The sequence below is a fragment of the Panthera tigris genome, chromosome A2, assembly GCF_018350195.1.
Source record: "Panthera tigris isolate Pti1 chromosome A2, P.tigris_Pti1_mat1.1, whole genome shotgun sequence".
Classification (NCBI taxonomy): domain Eukaryota; kingdom Metazoa; phylum Chordata; class Mammalia; order Carnivora; family Felidae; genus Panthera; species Panthera tigris.
In genome coordinates this window covers 63017981-63036235 of record NC_056661.1, presented here as the reverse complement: position 1 = coordinate 63036235, position 18255 = coordinate 63017981, and the positions used below count along the sequence as shown (strand labels likewise).

General features: G+C 48.0%; 1 protein-coding gene across 1 annotated transcript in view; it reads right to left on the bottom strand.

Annotated features, from left to right (window-relative positions):
- The window catches only part of ABCA13 (ATP binding cassette subfamily A member 13), a 366745-nt gene that overhangs the window by 213270 nt on the left and 135220 nt on the right, over positions 1-18255 (bottom strand). The window contains exons 31-34 of the mRNA XM_042977198.1: positions 6255-6369; positions 4535-4864; positions 2111-2180; positions 1273-1404 (exon numbers count right to left, since the gene is read on the bottom strand). Coding sequence (XP_042833132.1) covers positions 1273-1404; positions 2111-2180; positions 4535-4864; positions 6255-6369 — 647 coding nt within the window. The remainder of the gene's footprint in view (positions 1-1272; positions 1405-2110; positions 2181-4534; positions 4865-6254; positions 6370-18255) is intronic.

Genomic DNA, 18255 nt, shown 5'->3' with positions numbered 1-18255 from the left:
CTGCTTTTCTGTAAAATAATCTTGTCAATGGCACATTTCATTTGGATTTTTACTCATCCTTAAATGACACGTGAGCACCCCAAGTCTGAAATAAGGTTTTGTAAAAAGAATGCACTGATGGTTTTCTGTCCCTTCATATTCAATGTGCAGATTAGAATCTCTTTCTCCATGTCTGTCTCTGTCTCTGTCTCTGTCTCTGTCTCTCTCTCTCTCTCCTTTAGTTCTTAACTTTAAACGTACATGCCAAGTGAAATACCCAGGTGCTTTGGAAAATATAGAGACAAAATCACAAGTAATTTTAGCAATCATCAAAACATTATTGCTAAACATATAAAAAAAAATATCTTTAAAGCTGTTTCTGCTCTTTTCACCCTGAGCAGGCGTGTAGTATAAATACCTTCTTCCCCAGAAACACAGCAGGGGAAAACCACTACTATCCGTGGCCCACCTTCCCACGGCCTCCAGATGCACCTGTCACAGGGCTCAGTTGGTTAAGCATCTGATTCTTGATCATGACTCAGACCATGATCTCACGTTTTGTGGGATCAAGCCCTGCCTGGGGCTCTGTGCTGACAGCGTGGAGCCTGCTTGGGATTCTCTCTCCCCGTCTTCTGCCCCTCTCCTGCACGTGCTTTTTCTCTTTCTCAAAATAAATAAACATAAAAAAAAAACACTTTAAAATACAGCTTACAGGCCCCCTGAGGCCTTATTTAAAGAATGAACAATTATTCTAGGGGTGCCTGGGGGGCTCAGTCAGTTAAGCATCCAACTTCAGCTCAGGTCATGATCTCACAGTTCGTGAGTTTGAGCCCCAAACTGGATAGTGTCTGGGTTACCCCCCGGTTCCCAAACAGGCTCTCCACTGGGGAAGGGCCTCAGCTGTGGGGCTCTGCGCTAACAGCTCAGAGCCTGGAGCCTGATTCAGATTCTGTGTGCCGCTCTCTTTGTCCCCGGACACTTCATTTCCTCTTTATGAAACTGGGACGATAACGATCTGCTTTCCTCCCGCTGCAGACAAGGACAGTGACACTCTCTGCCGATCCAACAACTTTGCAATGGAAAGCGCAGAATCACAGTAGAGCTGTGTGTTACCTCCCCCCGCCCCACCCCTGTCCTGCTCACGCTCTCTCTCAAAAATAATTACATTTAAAAAGAAGAATGAACAATTATTCTAATATTCATGTATATTGCTTTAAACTGGATTTGGCTTTTTTTTTTTTTTTTTTTTTTTTTTAGCTGATTTTGGCATCTTCTACCATGCGGAATTCTTACCAGGAAGCAAGTTGTTCAAGTACCATCCACATACAAAATAAAGGCCTGAATCAAAGAGAATCATCCAGGAAACCCAGCCAAACGTCACACCCGTTTGCTCCAGAGGCTGGTACATGTTATTCCACTGAATCCCTGGAAGGAAGGGAAGGCCACAGTCAGACCACACACCCTTTCAGGGTAGATTTTGGCGGGGTGAGTTCTTGCGTTCTGGAAACTCAAAGCAAAGCTGAGAGCAGCTGAGAGCAAAGACCATCCTGTGGATCATAGTTCTGCAAATGCAATGTCAGCCTGCTTAATATCACCTGTATTTCAAGGCGACCAGAGGGAGCAGCTTTAACAACACTTTAATATCTAACCCTTGCGATTTTGCTTTCGTGCTACTTTACTTATTTCTGATTTTGTGGCCTCAACAATATACACAGATCCAGGGTGACCCGATGGGGAGAGGTGTTCACATCAGCTAAATCAAACCCCAGGACTCCGTTGCACATTGTAACAAAGACTTTCTACCGTAGCGCTTGCAACATGACCACAGTCAACTCCTAAAAACCCAAATCACTGAAACTCTTTTTTAAAAAAGCAAAAAGCATCCCCTTGGGATGCCTGGGTGGCTCAGTTGGTTAAGTGTCTGACTGTTAGTTTCGGCTCAGGTCATGACCTCACGGTTCATAGGTTCGAGCCCTCCATTGGGCTCTGTGCTATCAGCACGGAGCCTGCTTGGGATTCTCTCCCTCTCTCTCTCTCTCTCTGCCCCTCCCTGCTCACTCTTGTTCTCTCTCTCTCTTTCTCTGTCAAAATAAATAAATACACTTAAAAAAAAAAAAAAGCATCCCCTTACCTGCTTCTTGCCCTTCTAGGAAGGTAACGAAAAATACTCCTTGGCCAAAGGCGGTGGTGGAAAGCAGGCACTGCCCGGGGACAACAAGAGACAAACAGCATGTTAGTACTTGACAGAGACCCCGTAAAACCCTCAGCGTAAATCCAAACAGACCAGCGTCACCAGAGCAGGCGGGGCCGCACTGTCCTCCAGGCGGTGATTTCCATACGTGACCCTGGAAGCCTACGCCGAACGTCAGCCCATTCCAGAAAGCATGCTAACAAGCTAGCTTTTGGTGTGAAAAGGAATTATTTCTCTTCACTGCAGTGCCTCAAGTGCCATAAATCCAATGCGCTGCACCCAGAAATGCAGAACACAGAACAGCGGAAAACGGAATGGAGCGATTTCTTATTTTTTATTACTAAGCGAATGCCCTGGAGCACACTGCAGGCCGACTGATGGAACATGTACACCATTCTACACTAGAAAGGGAGCACATTGAAGGAAAATGTTATTTTATTTCCAGGGGAGAAATCCTATGTCAAAAATAAATAAATAAATAAATAAATAAATAAATAACCCCATTGAAAATGCATTTTATGCTTGAAGATATCATGTACCAGAGTTAGATTTTTTTGTTTTTTTGTGGGGGGGGAGGGGGGTGGGGCTAGGAAACATGTGAACATGTAAAAGGAAGTCAGACTCGGTATGCTCCAACATTTAAACAGATGGATTGAAGTAAAAACCATATAACAGTGTTTGAAATTCAGGCCAGGTGGTCAATGTCTCTTTTCCTACATGTGAGGAGTATGGGGTCGGGGTGGGGGGTGGTGACACATGGTCTCAGTTTTAATTGAGACCAACATTATGGGTTATAAAGTATCACCGGTGTGACATAAGCTAATGGACACTGGTGAGCAGGTAACCATGGAGAAAAATCCTGATTAAAGACGCCATGTTTTTTCAAGGTGCACACACATCCATGCTGTATGTACATGGCCAGTCGGGAAACATGAAGGTTTACACGAAGCTGGAGAAAAACAATTTGGTCTTCACAGAAGTATTTCACCCTAAAGTTCAAAAGGAACAGAGAAAGTGACCCTGTCCCAACAAATGAGGATACATCTACCGTCATGACGTTGCGTGGGACCAGTGACCTCGGAAGGCTTCAGATGCCCCCTCAAAGCCCTGGGATTCCATCCCTCCTCAGCATCTCCCAAATTCTCCCCTAGTGGCTCTAGCCACACCTCCCAACAGACTGCACTTTGGGAACTTGGCCTGACCTGCTGGGGACAAGTGAACCCTGGGGCATAATTCTAATGTTTGCAGGGACAGTGCTGGCTCGCCCGAACTGACCGTCCTCACAGCCATCTGCCCGTCCCTTCCACGCAGATTGAGTTCCCACTATGCACCCGGCTCTGCACTTGCCAGGAAACTCAAAACAGAATGGACGAGTGTCTCTCTTCTTTGTATTTCATATCCCAGACTTAAAAGAATTATCATGCTTCTCCAGGAGTTACATGGTACACGGATGAATGAATTGGCATTGCTAATGGAGAGATCTTCCCACCTAATGTGAGATGATTCCTGATGCTTCAAGAAGAGTTTATTTTTTTGCTTCTAAAATAGCTTTAGAAATCTACTTCTTGGGACGCCTGGGTGGCTCAGTCAGTTAAGTGTCCAACTTTGGCTCAGGTCATGCTCTCACGGTTCATGGGTTCAGGCCCCATGTTGGGCTCTGTGCTGACAGCTCGGAGCCTGGAGCCTGCTTCGGATTCTGTGTCTCCCTCTCTCTCTGCTCCTCTCCCACTCACACTCTGTCTCTCTCTCTCTCAAAAATAAATAAACATTTAAAAAAATTTTTAAAAAAAAGAAATCTACTTCTTTCCATCTGTGATACAGAGAGGCACGGAGTCTCTATGGCTGTCTTTAGGATGTTACCGATTTCCAAAGAGTCTCCAGAGGACAGTCCCCATTACATGAAAAGTGCCAATTCTCAGCAGCTCCTCTCTTGCAAAACCACAGCAATGTCAACCAATGACCATTATAAGGTGTGCATCTGTGGGCAGCATCAAGACCAGTAGGCTTCAGGGGCCCCTGGGGGGCTCAGTTGGTTGAGCATCCACCTCTTGACTTTGCCTCAGGTCATGATCTCACGGTTCATGGATTCGAGCCCCACATCAGGCTCTGCACTGACAGCTCAGGGCCTGGAGCCTCCTTGGGATTCTCTATCTCCCCTCTCTCTGTCCCTACCCCGCTTACACACTTGCTCTCTCTCAAAATAAATAAAACTTACAAGAAACACAAAAAGAGAGACAGACGTAGGCATCAGAAAGCCCACCGAGATCTGAAAGTGATAAGTTGACATGTGATGTGGTGACTGCTTTGTTGGGCAGATACAGCAGTTGTATTTTGCACATCTACAAAAAAAACCAACCCACTTACCAGAAACGTCTGAATGACAACACTCAATTGGTTACGGAGAACCAACAGAACGATGTAGGGCAGGAAGCTGATCATGTACACCAGGCTAGTGCAGAGCGCAGCCGTGTTGGCTTGGCTGAAAAATGTGCTCAGGAAGTAACTCAGCATGACGACCGACACCGCGAAATCCAGGAGGAAGAGGAAGATGATACAGGCGTTGCTGTGCACGAAGATGCCGCTCACTTTCAGAATGATGGCCAGGGCGGCACTGCTGATGGCCAGCATGGCCATGTTCTCCAGAAACCAGGCCAGGAAAAGGATGGTCGGGTGCACCCCCATCATCCGCACGTACTGTCAAGAGAAGGGAAACCAGAGTCGTGACCCGGGTACTCGAGGAGGACCAGACCGGATCACGGGAAAGGCAAGGAGGCCAGCGCTGGATACGGCCAGCTTGGAAATCAGTGGCTTAGTCGGTGAAGCGTCCGACTCTTCGTTTCAGCTCAGGTCATGATCTCACGGTTCGTGGGTTCAAGCCCCACGTTAGGCTCTGTGCTGACAGTGCAGAGCTTGTTTGGGATTCTCTCTCTCTCTCTCTCTCTCTCTCTCTCTCTCTCTGCCCCTCCCCTGCTTACTCTCTACCTCTCTCTCAAAATTATAAATAAACACGGAAATAAATAAGAAAACCAGTAAAATAAATAGGTGAACAATATGGAAAACAATAGTGCAAGTTCAAGTCAGAACTGAATGAGAACACTGCACTTTGCCACGTGTCTCCTTCACCTGAATAAGTAGGAGGCTGGTGGGTAGTGTGAGCCCCTCCTCCACAAGGTCGGCATTCATCTGGTACTTTTTTTTTTTTTTTACATTTTTTAATTGATTTTTGAAAGAGAGAAAGAGAGAGAGTGCAAGCGGGGGAGGGGAAGAGAGAGAGGGAGACAAAGAATCTGAAGCAGGTTCCAGGCTCTGAGCTGTCAGCACAGAGCCTGACACGGGGGCTCGAACCCGCGAACCGTGAGATCATGACCTGAGAGGAAGTCAGACATTTAACCGACTGAGCCACCCAGGCACTCCCACCTGGTACTTTCATGAACTCTCCTTCTTAGAAGCAGTTTTGACAGTTTCAAATTTTAATGATATTAAAACAAAAATAACAAGGCTCCCCGTGAGGCAATCTAACCACACATCAAGTGGGAAGTGCACCCTTACGTCTTTCTGGGTTGTATAAAAATTGCTGAGGCAAACCGTAAGAGACTCTTAAATACAGAGAAGAAACTGAGGGTGGATGGGGGGCGGGAGGGGGGAGAAGTGGGTGACGGTCACTGAGGAGGGCACTTGGGATGAGCACTGGGTGTTGTATGTAACAATGAACTACAGGAATCTACCCCAAAAACCAAGAGCACTCTTTACACACTGTATGTTAACCAATTTGACAATATATGATATTAAAAAAAAAGAAATTAAATTGCTGAATGAGCAACACTGGCTCCCGTCTTTGAATGTGGTGAGCCTGCCCTTGGGCCTCCTTCCATCTCCACAGGAAACACCTGTTGACTGGCAGAACGTCAGGCTTCAATGTGGAACGTTTGCCTTGAGACCCCCGCCTCAGCTCATCTGTGTCCAGGAACCCCAGCAGAGAGGAGGGCAGGCCAAACAGAGTCCGGGGTCAGTTGTGGGAACAGGATTTGGCTCCAAAGCCCCGCCTCTCCTCCTGGTGTCCCAGGCAAGCAGCTGGACTGATTACCTCTTCTATCTGGATCTCTCGCTCGTACACCAGCTTTCGGACCATGCTGGCCACAGACACCATCCACGTCAGCATCATGATCAGAGGGAAAAAGAAACCGACGTTGTTCAAGAATCTGCAAGGAAATAATCCAGTCGGCATCCGAGGGCAAGCACAGGGTTCTACCCAGAGTCAGGCTCACGTGTGGGTGCTTTTTTTTACATTGTCCTCGGAAGCTACGAGTCCTTTTAAGGAACACTATCTCGTGTGGCCATTTCAACAGTCTTTTGACTTAAGACCACTGGCTCGTGTCCTGATTTAATACACGTGCAACTCACAAAGGAGACACATGGGGTGGGAGGTTCCTGGAGCAGCCACTCTCGCCTGCCCCCAATCAGTCCTCTCTGACACCTTCCTGGGCAGAGGAGGTGCAAAGAAGGAAACCGGCCATTAACTCATGACTACAATTTCCCCCACGTAGTTGGGACCATTGTGTATCTGCAATCAATGATATCCATTGACCACAGGTTATCGCCTATATTATACATGAAAACTGACCATTGAATGTCTCCCTGTCTCTTTCCCCAATGCTCACCTCCCACCCACTCTAACCAGTTTTCTTTCTTTTTTTTTTTTCGGTATTTTTTTTTTAAGTTTATTTATTTATTTTGAGAGAGAGAGAGCATGAACACAGAAGGGACAGAGAGACAGGGGGAAAGAGAATCCCAAACAGGCTCCATGCTGTCAGCACAGAGCCCCACGCAGGGCTCGAACTCATGAGCCGAAAGATGACGACCTGAGCTGAAATCAAGATGCTTAACCGACCAGGCCACCCAGGCTTCCCTTGACATGACCCCTGTCTAGAACACCCATGACAGCCATGCCTCAATCCCAATGGGAATTTCTCCACTATTTTCCTTCTTGAGCTCTCAGCTGTGTCTGACACCGGTGACAGGTCCCTCCTTCTCTCCCTTTGTTCGCTTCCAGAACAACTCTCAGCTTTCCGTCAATCTCCTCTCTTTCCTTCACTGTGACTTTTCCTTTAAACATGGGATTCGCACCCCAACCCTGCACTCTGCCTCTTCCCCCCTTACCCTCTGTGCTCGAGACCCACATGTTATTATTATTTGATTCATCACCGAGGCCACCCAAAGGGGCAAGCCATTTTAGTGGACATGTGGTACGCAGACGAACCAGAGAGAAAGGCCCTGTCATAAAGGATCCTGCTTTCCACTGGGGGGTGGCGGCACTTAGCATAAGCCAGCACAAGGAGACACACGGCATAGTGTCAAATATGTGAAAAACGGCTTCGGCCATGGTGGGAAGGGAGGAGATCTCAAATCGGGTAGTTGGCCAGGGTGTCTGTGGAGAACAGACAGAGGAAATGGGCCCCACGGGAATCTGAAGGGACATGGCTCCAAGCAGAGGGGCAGCAGGTGCGAGCACGGGGGACAGTGGCGTGGGGGCAAGGCTCAGGGGCGGCCAAGGATGGTGTGGATTAGGACACGGAGGCAGGGGGGTGGCACTTTAGCTGGGGCCGCATCATGCAAGGATTCCACACGTCTGGGCGAGGGCTGACAAAAGGGTTCTGGAATGGGGAGAGGGAAACAAAGAGGGGACATATCAGGTGTATGGATTTTAAAAAGACCACCGAATGCAGCGTAGACAGAGGAAAGCAGGGTTGCCGCAGTGTGGACAAGGCTGCCGGCGAAGATGCCGACCTGGAGACAGAACCCTATGGCTGGGCCCCCACCCACCCCCAGACTTCCCCTTAGAGCGTTATCTCCAGTGTGGACCCTCGGCCCTTCACACTGGACGGTGAGCCCGTCGGGGAGGGCCCCCCACTGCGCTTCCTCTGCTTGGCAAAGGCCGGCCACATAGTGCAAGCCAAAAATATTTGTTCATGAAACCGTGAATGAGGACATAAAAGGAGTGTGGGGGTAACTTCTTCGTTTTTATCCATTTTTCTGCTTAAGACGACTATAGTGAGCGATCCACGGGGTGAATCACATCTTAAAGCGAAATTATCAGTTCACTGGTAGGCTATACGGCGACGGCATGTAGTCAACTCATGCGCTATTCGGTTTTGTGATTTTTCTAGGGATTTTGAGTCATTGTTTTTATAGTGTTTTATAGCAGGAAGTGCCCATATACTCTATACACCTGCTCATCTCACAAATGACATCTCTTCTCCCGGAGTAACCCAATTTGCCACAAAAATGAAGCTTGGATCGCCTGGAAAGTTAAAAACAACGAATACAGAGCTTACAAGGGGGGGTGAGGGGGGAGGAAAAAAGTTCATGTCTGTTCATGAACTTTGTCCTTTTTTACTTAAAGGCACTGGAATTGATGGCTGTTGACCTCTGTGCTTCCAGCACCGCGGGTCTTACAAAGGAGCCAATAAGCATCACACACAAACATTAAGATTCCGTGCGAGTTATTCCAGAAGCCACACGGAGTCAGGATTCTATGTGTGTCTGGGGCTAGGAGGGCATGCCCCGTGGACCCCTGCACCCGTGTAAAGGAGAGTGTCACGAGAGGCCAGAAACTGAGTAAACCCAACTCTGGGGTTCTTGCAGCCACTACCCCAGACCGCAGACAATGCCCAGACGCTCTGCACATGCATGCCCGAGGGAGGCCACTGGGGAGGAGCTACATGGAAGGAGAGACCCCGATACATGGCTATGTACCTCACCCTTTCCCCATCCGCTCCTGAAAACCAGTCCCGAGTCAACGCAAGAAGGAGAAAATGTTCATTCCACTTTTGACAAATGCTTGAAAGTACTGGAAACAGCTGCTAAAAATAAGCAAAGTCAAGAAGGAGTCACACAAAAAAGTAGGTAAGAGATGAATGAGGCAAAACCCTACCCCCTGTACACCTAGAAGTTCCCATCAACACTGCGCTTTGTATCTTCATTTCTTCATTTGTCTTTAGTTTATCCTGAGAAAGTGAGAAAAAGCAGGAAGGGGAGAGAGAGAGAATCCCAAGCAGGCTCCGCACTGGCAGCACGGAACCCGACACGGGGCTCGAACTCACGGACCATGAGATCATGACCTGAGCCGAAATCGAGAGTCAGACGCTCAACCGACGGAGCCCCGCGGGTGCCCCCAAACTGCACTGCCTACAGTCTAGGGGCATGATCTTAGGGCACAACACATGGAACAGGATGTGTCCAGTGGGTGCCAGGCTGCATGTGAAGGTGGGTGGTGTCTGGAACCACTCTTGCGCCCAGACCCTGTCTCCAGGGAAAGAGACGACGAGCGTTACACGAAGAAGACACGTATCTGCAGGAGGCGCTCGGTCCTTGGGGCCACGGAAAAGAGAGCCTCCGAGCTGTGTAGCCATTAACGTCACCTGGTCGTCACACTGACGGGACCCTCTTGCAAACAACCGGGCAGGAATACCCAATTCGTTCAAAACGATACCAAGCACAAATCCAGCACATCTATGTAAGGAATACAGGTGGGTGCGTCTCACAGTTATTAACAAATGAAGACCTGCCCAAAAAGATGGCTACATTAAGCAGATGAAAATCGTCGACAGGGGCGCCTGGGTGGCTCAGTCGGTTGAGCTTCCGACTTCGGCTCAGGTCATGATCTCACCGTTCCCAAGTTCGAGCCCCACGTCGGGCTCTGTGCTGACAGCTCTCTGTGTCTCCCTCTCTCTCTGACCCTCCCCCGTTCATGCTCTGTCTCTCTGTCTCAAAAATAAATAAACATTAAGAAAAAAAAATTTTTTTTAAATCGTGAATGTATTTGTTGCTATCAATTTCAAAAGATTCAGTAGGGCAATTCCCTACGTGAAAAGCACCCCACCGCAGAGCTGCTACAATTCAGTGAGGAGATGGCAAGACGGCAAGAAGGTCCTAAACGTGAACCAGAAGAATGTGAGAATGTGGAAAGAAACATCAGGAAAACAACAGCCGCCACACAAATGAGGACATAATTAGACGAAGCACAGGTCAAATCGATAACTGCCCAAAACATAGTGAAGAACACGGAAAATTGAAACACAACTAAAAGAAACAAATTTTTTAAAAAGGTATTTTTTTTTAATTAGGGAAATTTAGGGACACCTGGGTGGCTCAGTCAATTAAGCATCCGACTCTTGATTTTGGCTCAGGTCATGATCTCACGGTGCGTGAGTTCGAGTCCCACAGTGGACTCCACGCTGACAGTGCAGAGCCTGCTTGAGATTCTCCCTCTTTCTCTCTGCCCCTGACCTGCTCGTGCTCTCCTTCTCCCTCAAAATATATAAACAAACCTAAAAATAAATAAATAAGTAAGCAAATTGGGAAATTTTATGGCTAAGAAACACAAGGTAAAGAAATCTATGCAATTGGAGTCCCTGAAGAAGAAAAACCAAATAGTGGAAGATAAGAAATTGGTAATGTTGGAAAACATCAAAAGTTTCCATACCAGAAAACTCAAATATACACATTGAAAAGTCTTATCTTGTGCCATGGAAAATTATTCTAGAATGGTCAACAGTGAAATGGATCCCACGAAATTGATTGAATTTTCAAGTTCCTACCAGCTTGCCAAAATTACCAGGTTCAGGAAAAGCAGGGAAATATCAAAGTGGCCTCAGACTGCTCCATAATCACATTCAAGGCCAAACATAACGGAGTTATTTCTACAAGATACTTGAGGAAATGGTGAGTCAAGGATTTCATATCCAGCCAAGCTGCCTTTCAAATATAAATGCTGCAAAACGTTTTAAGTGTGTAAGAAATCAGGTTAAATTATCTCATAAGCTCATCCGGGGGAAATTACTAGAAGACAAATGTTAGCCCACCCAAGGATGACCAGTAAATTGCAGTGCGAGGGTAATGCTATGCAATGAATATGTATTCCAATAAAAGTAAGACTAAAACAAAACTGGAAATTCAGATGACAAGACAGACTGGAAATGTTATGTCCCCTGAAATGCAGAAATGATACAACAGACAAAAATTGGCAGTTTATGGGACGTGAGTCAGAGAGAAAGAATAAGTTGGTGAATGCCCAAATCAGGCTCTTTGTTCAACCATGACAGATGTAGAACATAAGCACAGACATCTTTCCTGGTACAATCCAAGACGTGGAGATAATATCAACTAAAATTGCATGATGGTGAGGAAAAAGTTAGTGATGGAAGAAGAGAAATTACTTCATTTTTATTTTGCATGGTAAAAATAAAAATACTGATTTTTTTTCAATGTTTATTTGCTTTTGAGGAGAGAGAGACAGAGAGAAAGGGAGAGAGAGTGTGAGCAGGGGGAGGACAAAGAGAGGGAGAGACACAGAACCCGTAGCAGGCTCCAGGCTCTGAGTTGTCAGCATAGAACCCAATGTGGGGCTTGAACTCGTGAACCACAAGATCATGACCTGAGCCGAAGTCAGACACTTAACCGACGGAGCCACCCAGGCACCCCAGAGGCTGACATTATTTATAGAATGTTCTCAGTATAAGGTAACCACCAGAACAACAATAAATCATTACTAAATATGAGCAAAATTTAAAAGTGAAATTATAAAAAGAATTAAATAAAATAAAAATATTTTAAACAAGGGGTCCCTGGGTTGCTCCATCGGTTAAGTGTCTGCCTTCAGCTCAGGTCATGATCTCTCAGTTCATGAGTTGAAGTCCCGCATCGGGCTCTCTGCTGTCAGTGGCGGAGCCTGCTTTGGATCCTCTGTCTCCCCCTCACCCCCCTCCCTCCGTATTCCTCTGCTTGCTCTCTCTCAAAAAACTAACATCTAAAAAATAATTTAAAAAATATAAAAGCGAAATTATAAGTATAGAAAAATACTTAACTAGGAACACATATACATGAAACTTCACTTAATGCTATTGCACAGCTAACTTCACCCATATAAGAAGGTATATGAGACATACAAGAGACACATCTGAAACAAAAAGCTTCAGAAAAGTCTAAAATGAACAGAGGGGCAAAGGCACATCAAGCAAATGGGAATACAGAGGTGGAGGGGGAGAGAGAGAAAGAAAGGAAGGAAAAAAAGCAGAGGTCATCAATTTAATTTCATACAAGGTAGACTTACGTGCACAAAACATTAAATACACTCAGAACACAATTATTCACAGCTGTGCACAGCATTCAAAGGGTCAACAACCCATAAATCTTTCACAAAAGTAGATTCTATATTACTTGATAGAGAAAAATGCTATTATTTCAAAATGTAGAAATGATAAAGACATCTTTTTCATTTTTTTTAATGTTTTTTATTTCTGAGAGATAGAGACAAAGCACAAGCAGGGGAGGGGTAGAGAGAGAGGAAGACACAGAATCTGACGCAGGCTCCAGGTTCCAAGCTGTCAGCACAGAGCCCAACTCGGGGCTCAAACTCATGAACCATGAGATCATGACCTGAGCTGAAGTCGCTTGACTGACTGAGCCACCCAGGTGCCCCAAAGACAATATTTTGTGATGGCAATATAAAAATTAGGGTCCATCAACAGAAGTTGGCAATTAGTGCATGATACAGTTTTGAGTGTCAATCTGATTTTAAAAATGCTATCACCAGATTAACTTTAATTTTTTTTTAAACCTTATTCATTTTGAGAGAGGGAGACAGAGCGCAAGCAAGATGGGGAGGGGCAGAGAGAGAGAGGGAGAGAGAGAGAGAATCCCAAGCAGTCTCCACCCCAGCAGTGCAGAGCCCTAAGTGGGCTTAAAGCCATGAACCGTGAGATCATGACCTGAGCCAAAACCAAGAGTCAGATGCTTAACCACTGAGCCACCCAGGCGCCCCTATTTTCTTTTTCTTTTTCTTATCATAAGCACACTGAGTAACTCTGTGAACTCTTGAGGACTTCCACTCAAAAATTAAAAGAAACTTGACTGAAACAGCTCTTGGGAAAAGAAGCCTACAGACATCCATATTCCACGTACGTAAAAAACAATGAATTTTTAGCCACACATCAGATTGAGGGGACACGGTTAAAATAGTGGTTGAAAGGAAAGTCATCATCTGAGGTAACTACATAAATTAAAGGAAAAAAAAGAACACTAAATATAATGAATTAGGTAGGGGTGCCCGGGTGGCTCTGTCAGTTAAGCGACAGACTTTGGTTCAGGTCATGATCTCATGGTTTGTGAGTTCAAACCCCAAATCGGGTTCCACACTCTCTCCCTCCCTCTCTCTCTGCATCTGATGGGATTCTCTCTCTCTATCAAAAATAAAATAACAATTAAGAAGTGGCTTTATTAAAATAAATAAATATAACAAATTAAACACTGGTCTCAAATATCAAAGGAACAACACAATATATTGAAGGTACGGAAAGCAAGTAAGTAACAAACATAAAAGCACACGTCACAAATAAGTTAGAAAAGACAAAGAGCATCGATGAATGAAGTCCAAATATGTTTCCATGAAGAAGAAAAACCAGACCAAGAACATACCGAAAGCACACAATGAATTTTTTTAAAACTCCAGTGCCAGGCTGGCTCAGCAGGGAGAGCATGTGACTCTAGATCTCAGGGTTGTAAATTTGAGCCCCACGTTGGGTATAGAGTTTACTTTAAAACATTAAAAAATTAGGGGCGCCTGGGTGGCTCAGTTGGTTAAGCATCCAACTTAGGCTCAGGTCGTGATCTCACGGCCTGTGAGTTCGAGCCCCGCATCAGGCTCTGTGCTGACAGCTCAGAGCCTGCTTCAGATTCTGTGTCTCCCTCTCTCTCTGCCCCTCCCCCACTCACGTTTTATCTCTCTCAAAAAAAACCTTTTTTTTTTTTTTAATTAAAAATCAAAAACAAACCTCTGGGAAGAAAAGCATGTCAGAGGCACAAGCACAGCGGGCGGAGGAGGGGGAAGAAGTTTCGATGGGCTGCCTGGCTTCTCCTCTCCAGCACCTCATCGCAGGGGAGGCTGGATGGCAAGCTGATGGCTCCCGGCTTCCACCGACCTCCACACTGGGTGACAAGGTCTGACGGGGCCCTTTGACGCTCCCCCTCAGGACCTCCACAGAGGAGGGGACACTGCCTTCCTGTGGTCCTCCTGTCCCAGGAGCTGCAAGCCTCCCACAGGCAGGGATGACACCTTTTCCCGGGTCCACGAACGCCAGTCGACCACAGTGGCTGACACGTGGCAGGTGCTGGACCCGTCGTTTTCCAAAGAAGAACGAGCACGGGCTCTTGGCAAGATTCACAATGTCGAGCATGTGAAGTAAGTATCACCACGACAACGCATGGAGGACTGGTCCCCAAACAAAACAGAACAGAATACAACCCCGATGTATCAGAAGAAGGAAGGAAGTAGGATTTCTCTTGATAGTCATTGGCTTATAAAGCTAACAATTAAAAAAAAAAAGGAACAAGAAACACATTAAAGCGAGAGAGGCCAGAATAGGATGTTCATCCGCTCCTGCTGTCCAGACAGCAAAAATCAAACAAGTATGTTCCAGATCCTTCCGCGTATTGATCCCTACTCTGGAACCCACACAAAAGCCCTATCAGTAAATGCTTGCAAATAGGAAATCAAAAGCTCGTATTTATGTAAGCCTCCTTAAGAGGACACTTTGATCTTCCTAAACATTGTCACCAGTTCTGAAGGGGGCAAATGCTTGACTTACATTCTAATGACCCCTTGCTAACAAGGGGTTTTCTCTGTGGCTTGTCTCTATTAGCACATCCAGTGAGCTCAAAGACGGAAAAGTGATGAGCACGTTAGACCAAAGTCACACGTAGCGAAAGAACCACAGAATCATCGGCTTCTGTTTTTCTCACTCGAGATGCACGACTAGAGATGCACACTGGTGGTCAATTTCCAGACCCCACACCCCTCCCCCATGTTAGCCCAGCCTCTGCCCACTGCCCCCCTCCGGACCTTCCCCCAGCACCCCCCACACCACATCCCAGGAGGATGTCGGGCCCAGAAGCCTGCAAGGCGGCTGCTGAGGGGAAGGACCAGCACCTGTCTTACCCTCCCGTCCCCTCTCTGCTCCCTCTGGGAGACTCAGGCCAGTCGGCTGAGGTACAGCCAAGGTCCCACGCCTGCTGGCCAGCTCTGTTTGCATTCCTTCCCCAGCACAGTGGCTGCGGGCCATGACTGGTGACCGGATGGGGAGGGTGGCAGGTGGGGCCCCTGAGGCTCACATTTACTCTGTGTCCTCCAACCTGCGCCAGACGTATGCACGCTGGGTGTCGGCGAGGGAAGGGGGATTTGAGGTCCATTCTTTGCTTTCTTTTTCTTTTTTTAATATTTATTTATTCAGGGGAGAGCGCAAGTGGGGGCTCTGTGCTGCTAGCCTACTAGCAGCGAGCCCAACGTGACGCTCGAACTCACAGACCGCGAGATCATGACCTAAGCCCAAGTCAGACGTTCAAACAACCAAGCCGCCCAGGTGTCCCATTCCTCGCTGTTCCAAGTTTGGTAACTCTCAAGAAGGTCAGGGAGAAGGAAGGGTGCCCACACGCATGCCTCCTCTCTGCACACTGCACCACCCAGAACAGCAATCCCACCTTGGCTCTGAACACGGTACCTGGAGGAACATCTGAGCAGGGAGGTCTGCCCAGAGGGACTTGGGCAGCCAGGGGGTACCCAGCCCGCTCACCGGCCTGGTCTTGTCCCCTTCCCAGGTCGGGTTCAGCACATCCTAGCCAGGGAGGTAGACAGGCGGCCAGTTAGCAACCCCATTCCCGGTGACGATCTTGAGCAACCGAAGTGTCAAATCACAGCTCAAGGTCTGAGACCAGCCAGACCTGGTCTCCAAATGCAGCTTTTTCAGGCCAGTGCCCTTGTGATTCCAAGAGTGAGATTCTAAGGGGATCGCAAATGCTTGAAAGCCATCATGGCATTAGAAAGGGACCCAGCATGCACAAGGAGCCAACTCTTGGAACTGTAACTCAGACTCTGGGGACAAAAACCCTCTTCATCAAGCCCTCCTATTAAAAGCGTTCCTAATTCAAAGGTCTGAGCACACAATCCCAGCTTGGGGGGCTGGGGGCTCCCCCACCACTGCGCAATTCTCGGGCACCAGCCGGTGTCCTACAGTGCAACTCAGTTGTGACACGACCCGAAGGTGGCGTCACATCCCACAGGTCAAGGGCTCAGTTCCACAAGCCCGCGTGGTGCACCCACGCACTCCAACACACACACGTACACACACATGCTCCTCTGAAGCCCTTTGCAAATCCAGGTACTCTGATGACCTATGGTTAAAAAGAAAGCCACAGGAGCGCCTGGGAGGCTCAGTTGGTTGAGCGTTTCAGCTCAGGTTCATGATCTCACAGTTCATGAGTTGGAGCCCTCCCCTTCCCCCTGCCCCCCCACAGCGTTGGGCTTTGCAATCACAGTGCGGATCCTGCTTGAAATTCTCTCTCCCTCTTTCTCTGCCCCTCCCTGCTCCCTCCCTATCTATCTCTCTCTTTCTCAAAATAAATTAAAAAAACATTTATAAAAAAGAGACAAGTAAGCAAGCCACAGACCCTGGGTAGAGTCACTTGCCTCCAGGAACGCAAACTAAGACTTAATTGTCATTTCAATTTCTTCAAGAGTGGGATTTTAACTCAATCAATCGGGACTTTTCTGATCTGCACCAATGACATAATCGGTCACAAAGGCCCTTTCTTCCCAGAGGAAGTTGAGGTGATCCACCTAATGAGACGCCCAGCCCTTCCCCTAAGGGAGGTAACAATCCTTTCTTTCCTTTGGGGATGAGTGCTCGCCCTGCCTCCCTTCCCAGAAACACTTTCCATTTTGGGCAGCATCCCAGAGCTGCCCTCCCCTTGCTACAAGGGATGCTGCCCCATCGGGAATCACTTCATAAAGCCAACTAGGTCTTCAAAATACAAGGCTGAATTTTGTTCCTCAACGTGATAAACCAGAGGCTCCCACAACCTCTCCCTGGGTTTGGCGAACTGGCAGAACTGGCGGGAGCGGCTCACAGGACTCGGGGGAAAGATCGCTCACTAGATCGCTGGTCTGTTGTAAAAGGATTAAGTCAGGAACAGAGGGAAGGGAGAGCTGCCCAGGGCGCGGATGGGGAGGGGGCGCCGAGCTCCCTGCCGCCCCGGGGCCCACTGTCCCCCCCCATCTCCACGTGCTCACCAACCCAGAAGCTCTCGGGACCCGTCTGTTGGGTTTTATGGGGGTGTCATTACAGGAGCCTGATTGATGAAATCATCTGCCATTGGTAATGGATCCAACCTGCAGCTTCTCCTCCCAAGGTCAAGGGGTGGGGCTCCCGAGGCCAGGGGGTGGGGCTGACAATTCCGCCCCTGGAACCATGTGGGCGGCCCCCCTGCAGCCCCTCCTCCTGAGGTCAGGAGGTGGGGCCGATAGCCCCGCCCCTGTGACCACGTGGGCGGTCTCCCTGGCAACCAGCCCCCGTCCTCAGGTTCTTTCCAAACTCCCGTCATCAACACAAGGGACACCTTTCTGGTCCTCCACTTAGGAAACCCCTTAAGGAGCTGGGCGCAGGTGCCCTAAACAGGAGGAACACCCACACCTGTGCCCGCGGCCAGCTGGCACCCAGCTGGGACCACCCGCTCAGGTCACTGTCACAGCCCATTGGCGCCTCCCCCGGGCTCTGAATACACAGCATCTACTGCCCTAAGCAGTTTTTTGTGCTCAAGGGCCCTCCGTTCCTCACCTCCGCAGCCCTCCCAGCACCTAGAAAACTGCATGCCATACGGTGATGTGAACAAAATACAACGTCTGCTGGGAGAACGAATTGGGGGAAGAAACTCGCCTTGTTTCTAAACGAGGACTTTGGCTGGGACGCCTCATTGCACAGAACTGCCCCTTTGATTATATGACAGTCAGCATCTCTGTCCGCAGGCACTAAGACTCAGGCCATCAGAACACCCCTAACCGGCACACACCCAGAGTTAACAACGGCCGAACCCCGGGGTCCGATGAAAACAGAAGAAAATATAAGGCAGCCATTCACAGACGGAGTGAAGTAACAGCTGAGTGACCAAGGTGTAGACACAGAATCCCACATAAAATGCTTAAAAGTGGTGATGCATAGCTCCCGGGGGGGGTGAAGGGCATTCAGGGGGCATGAGACCCC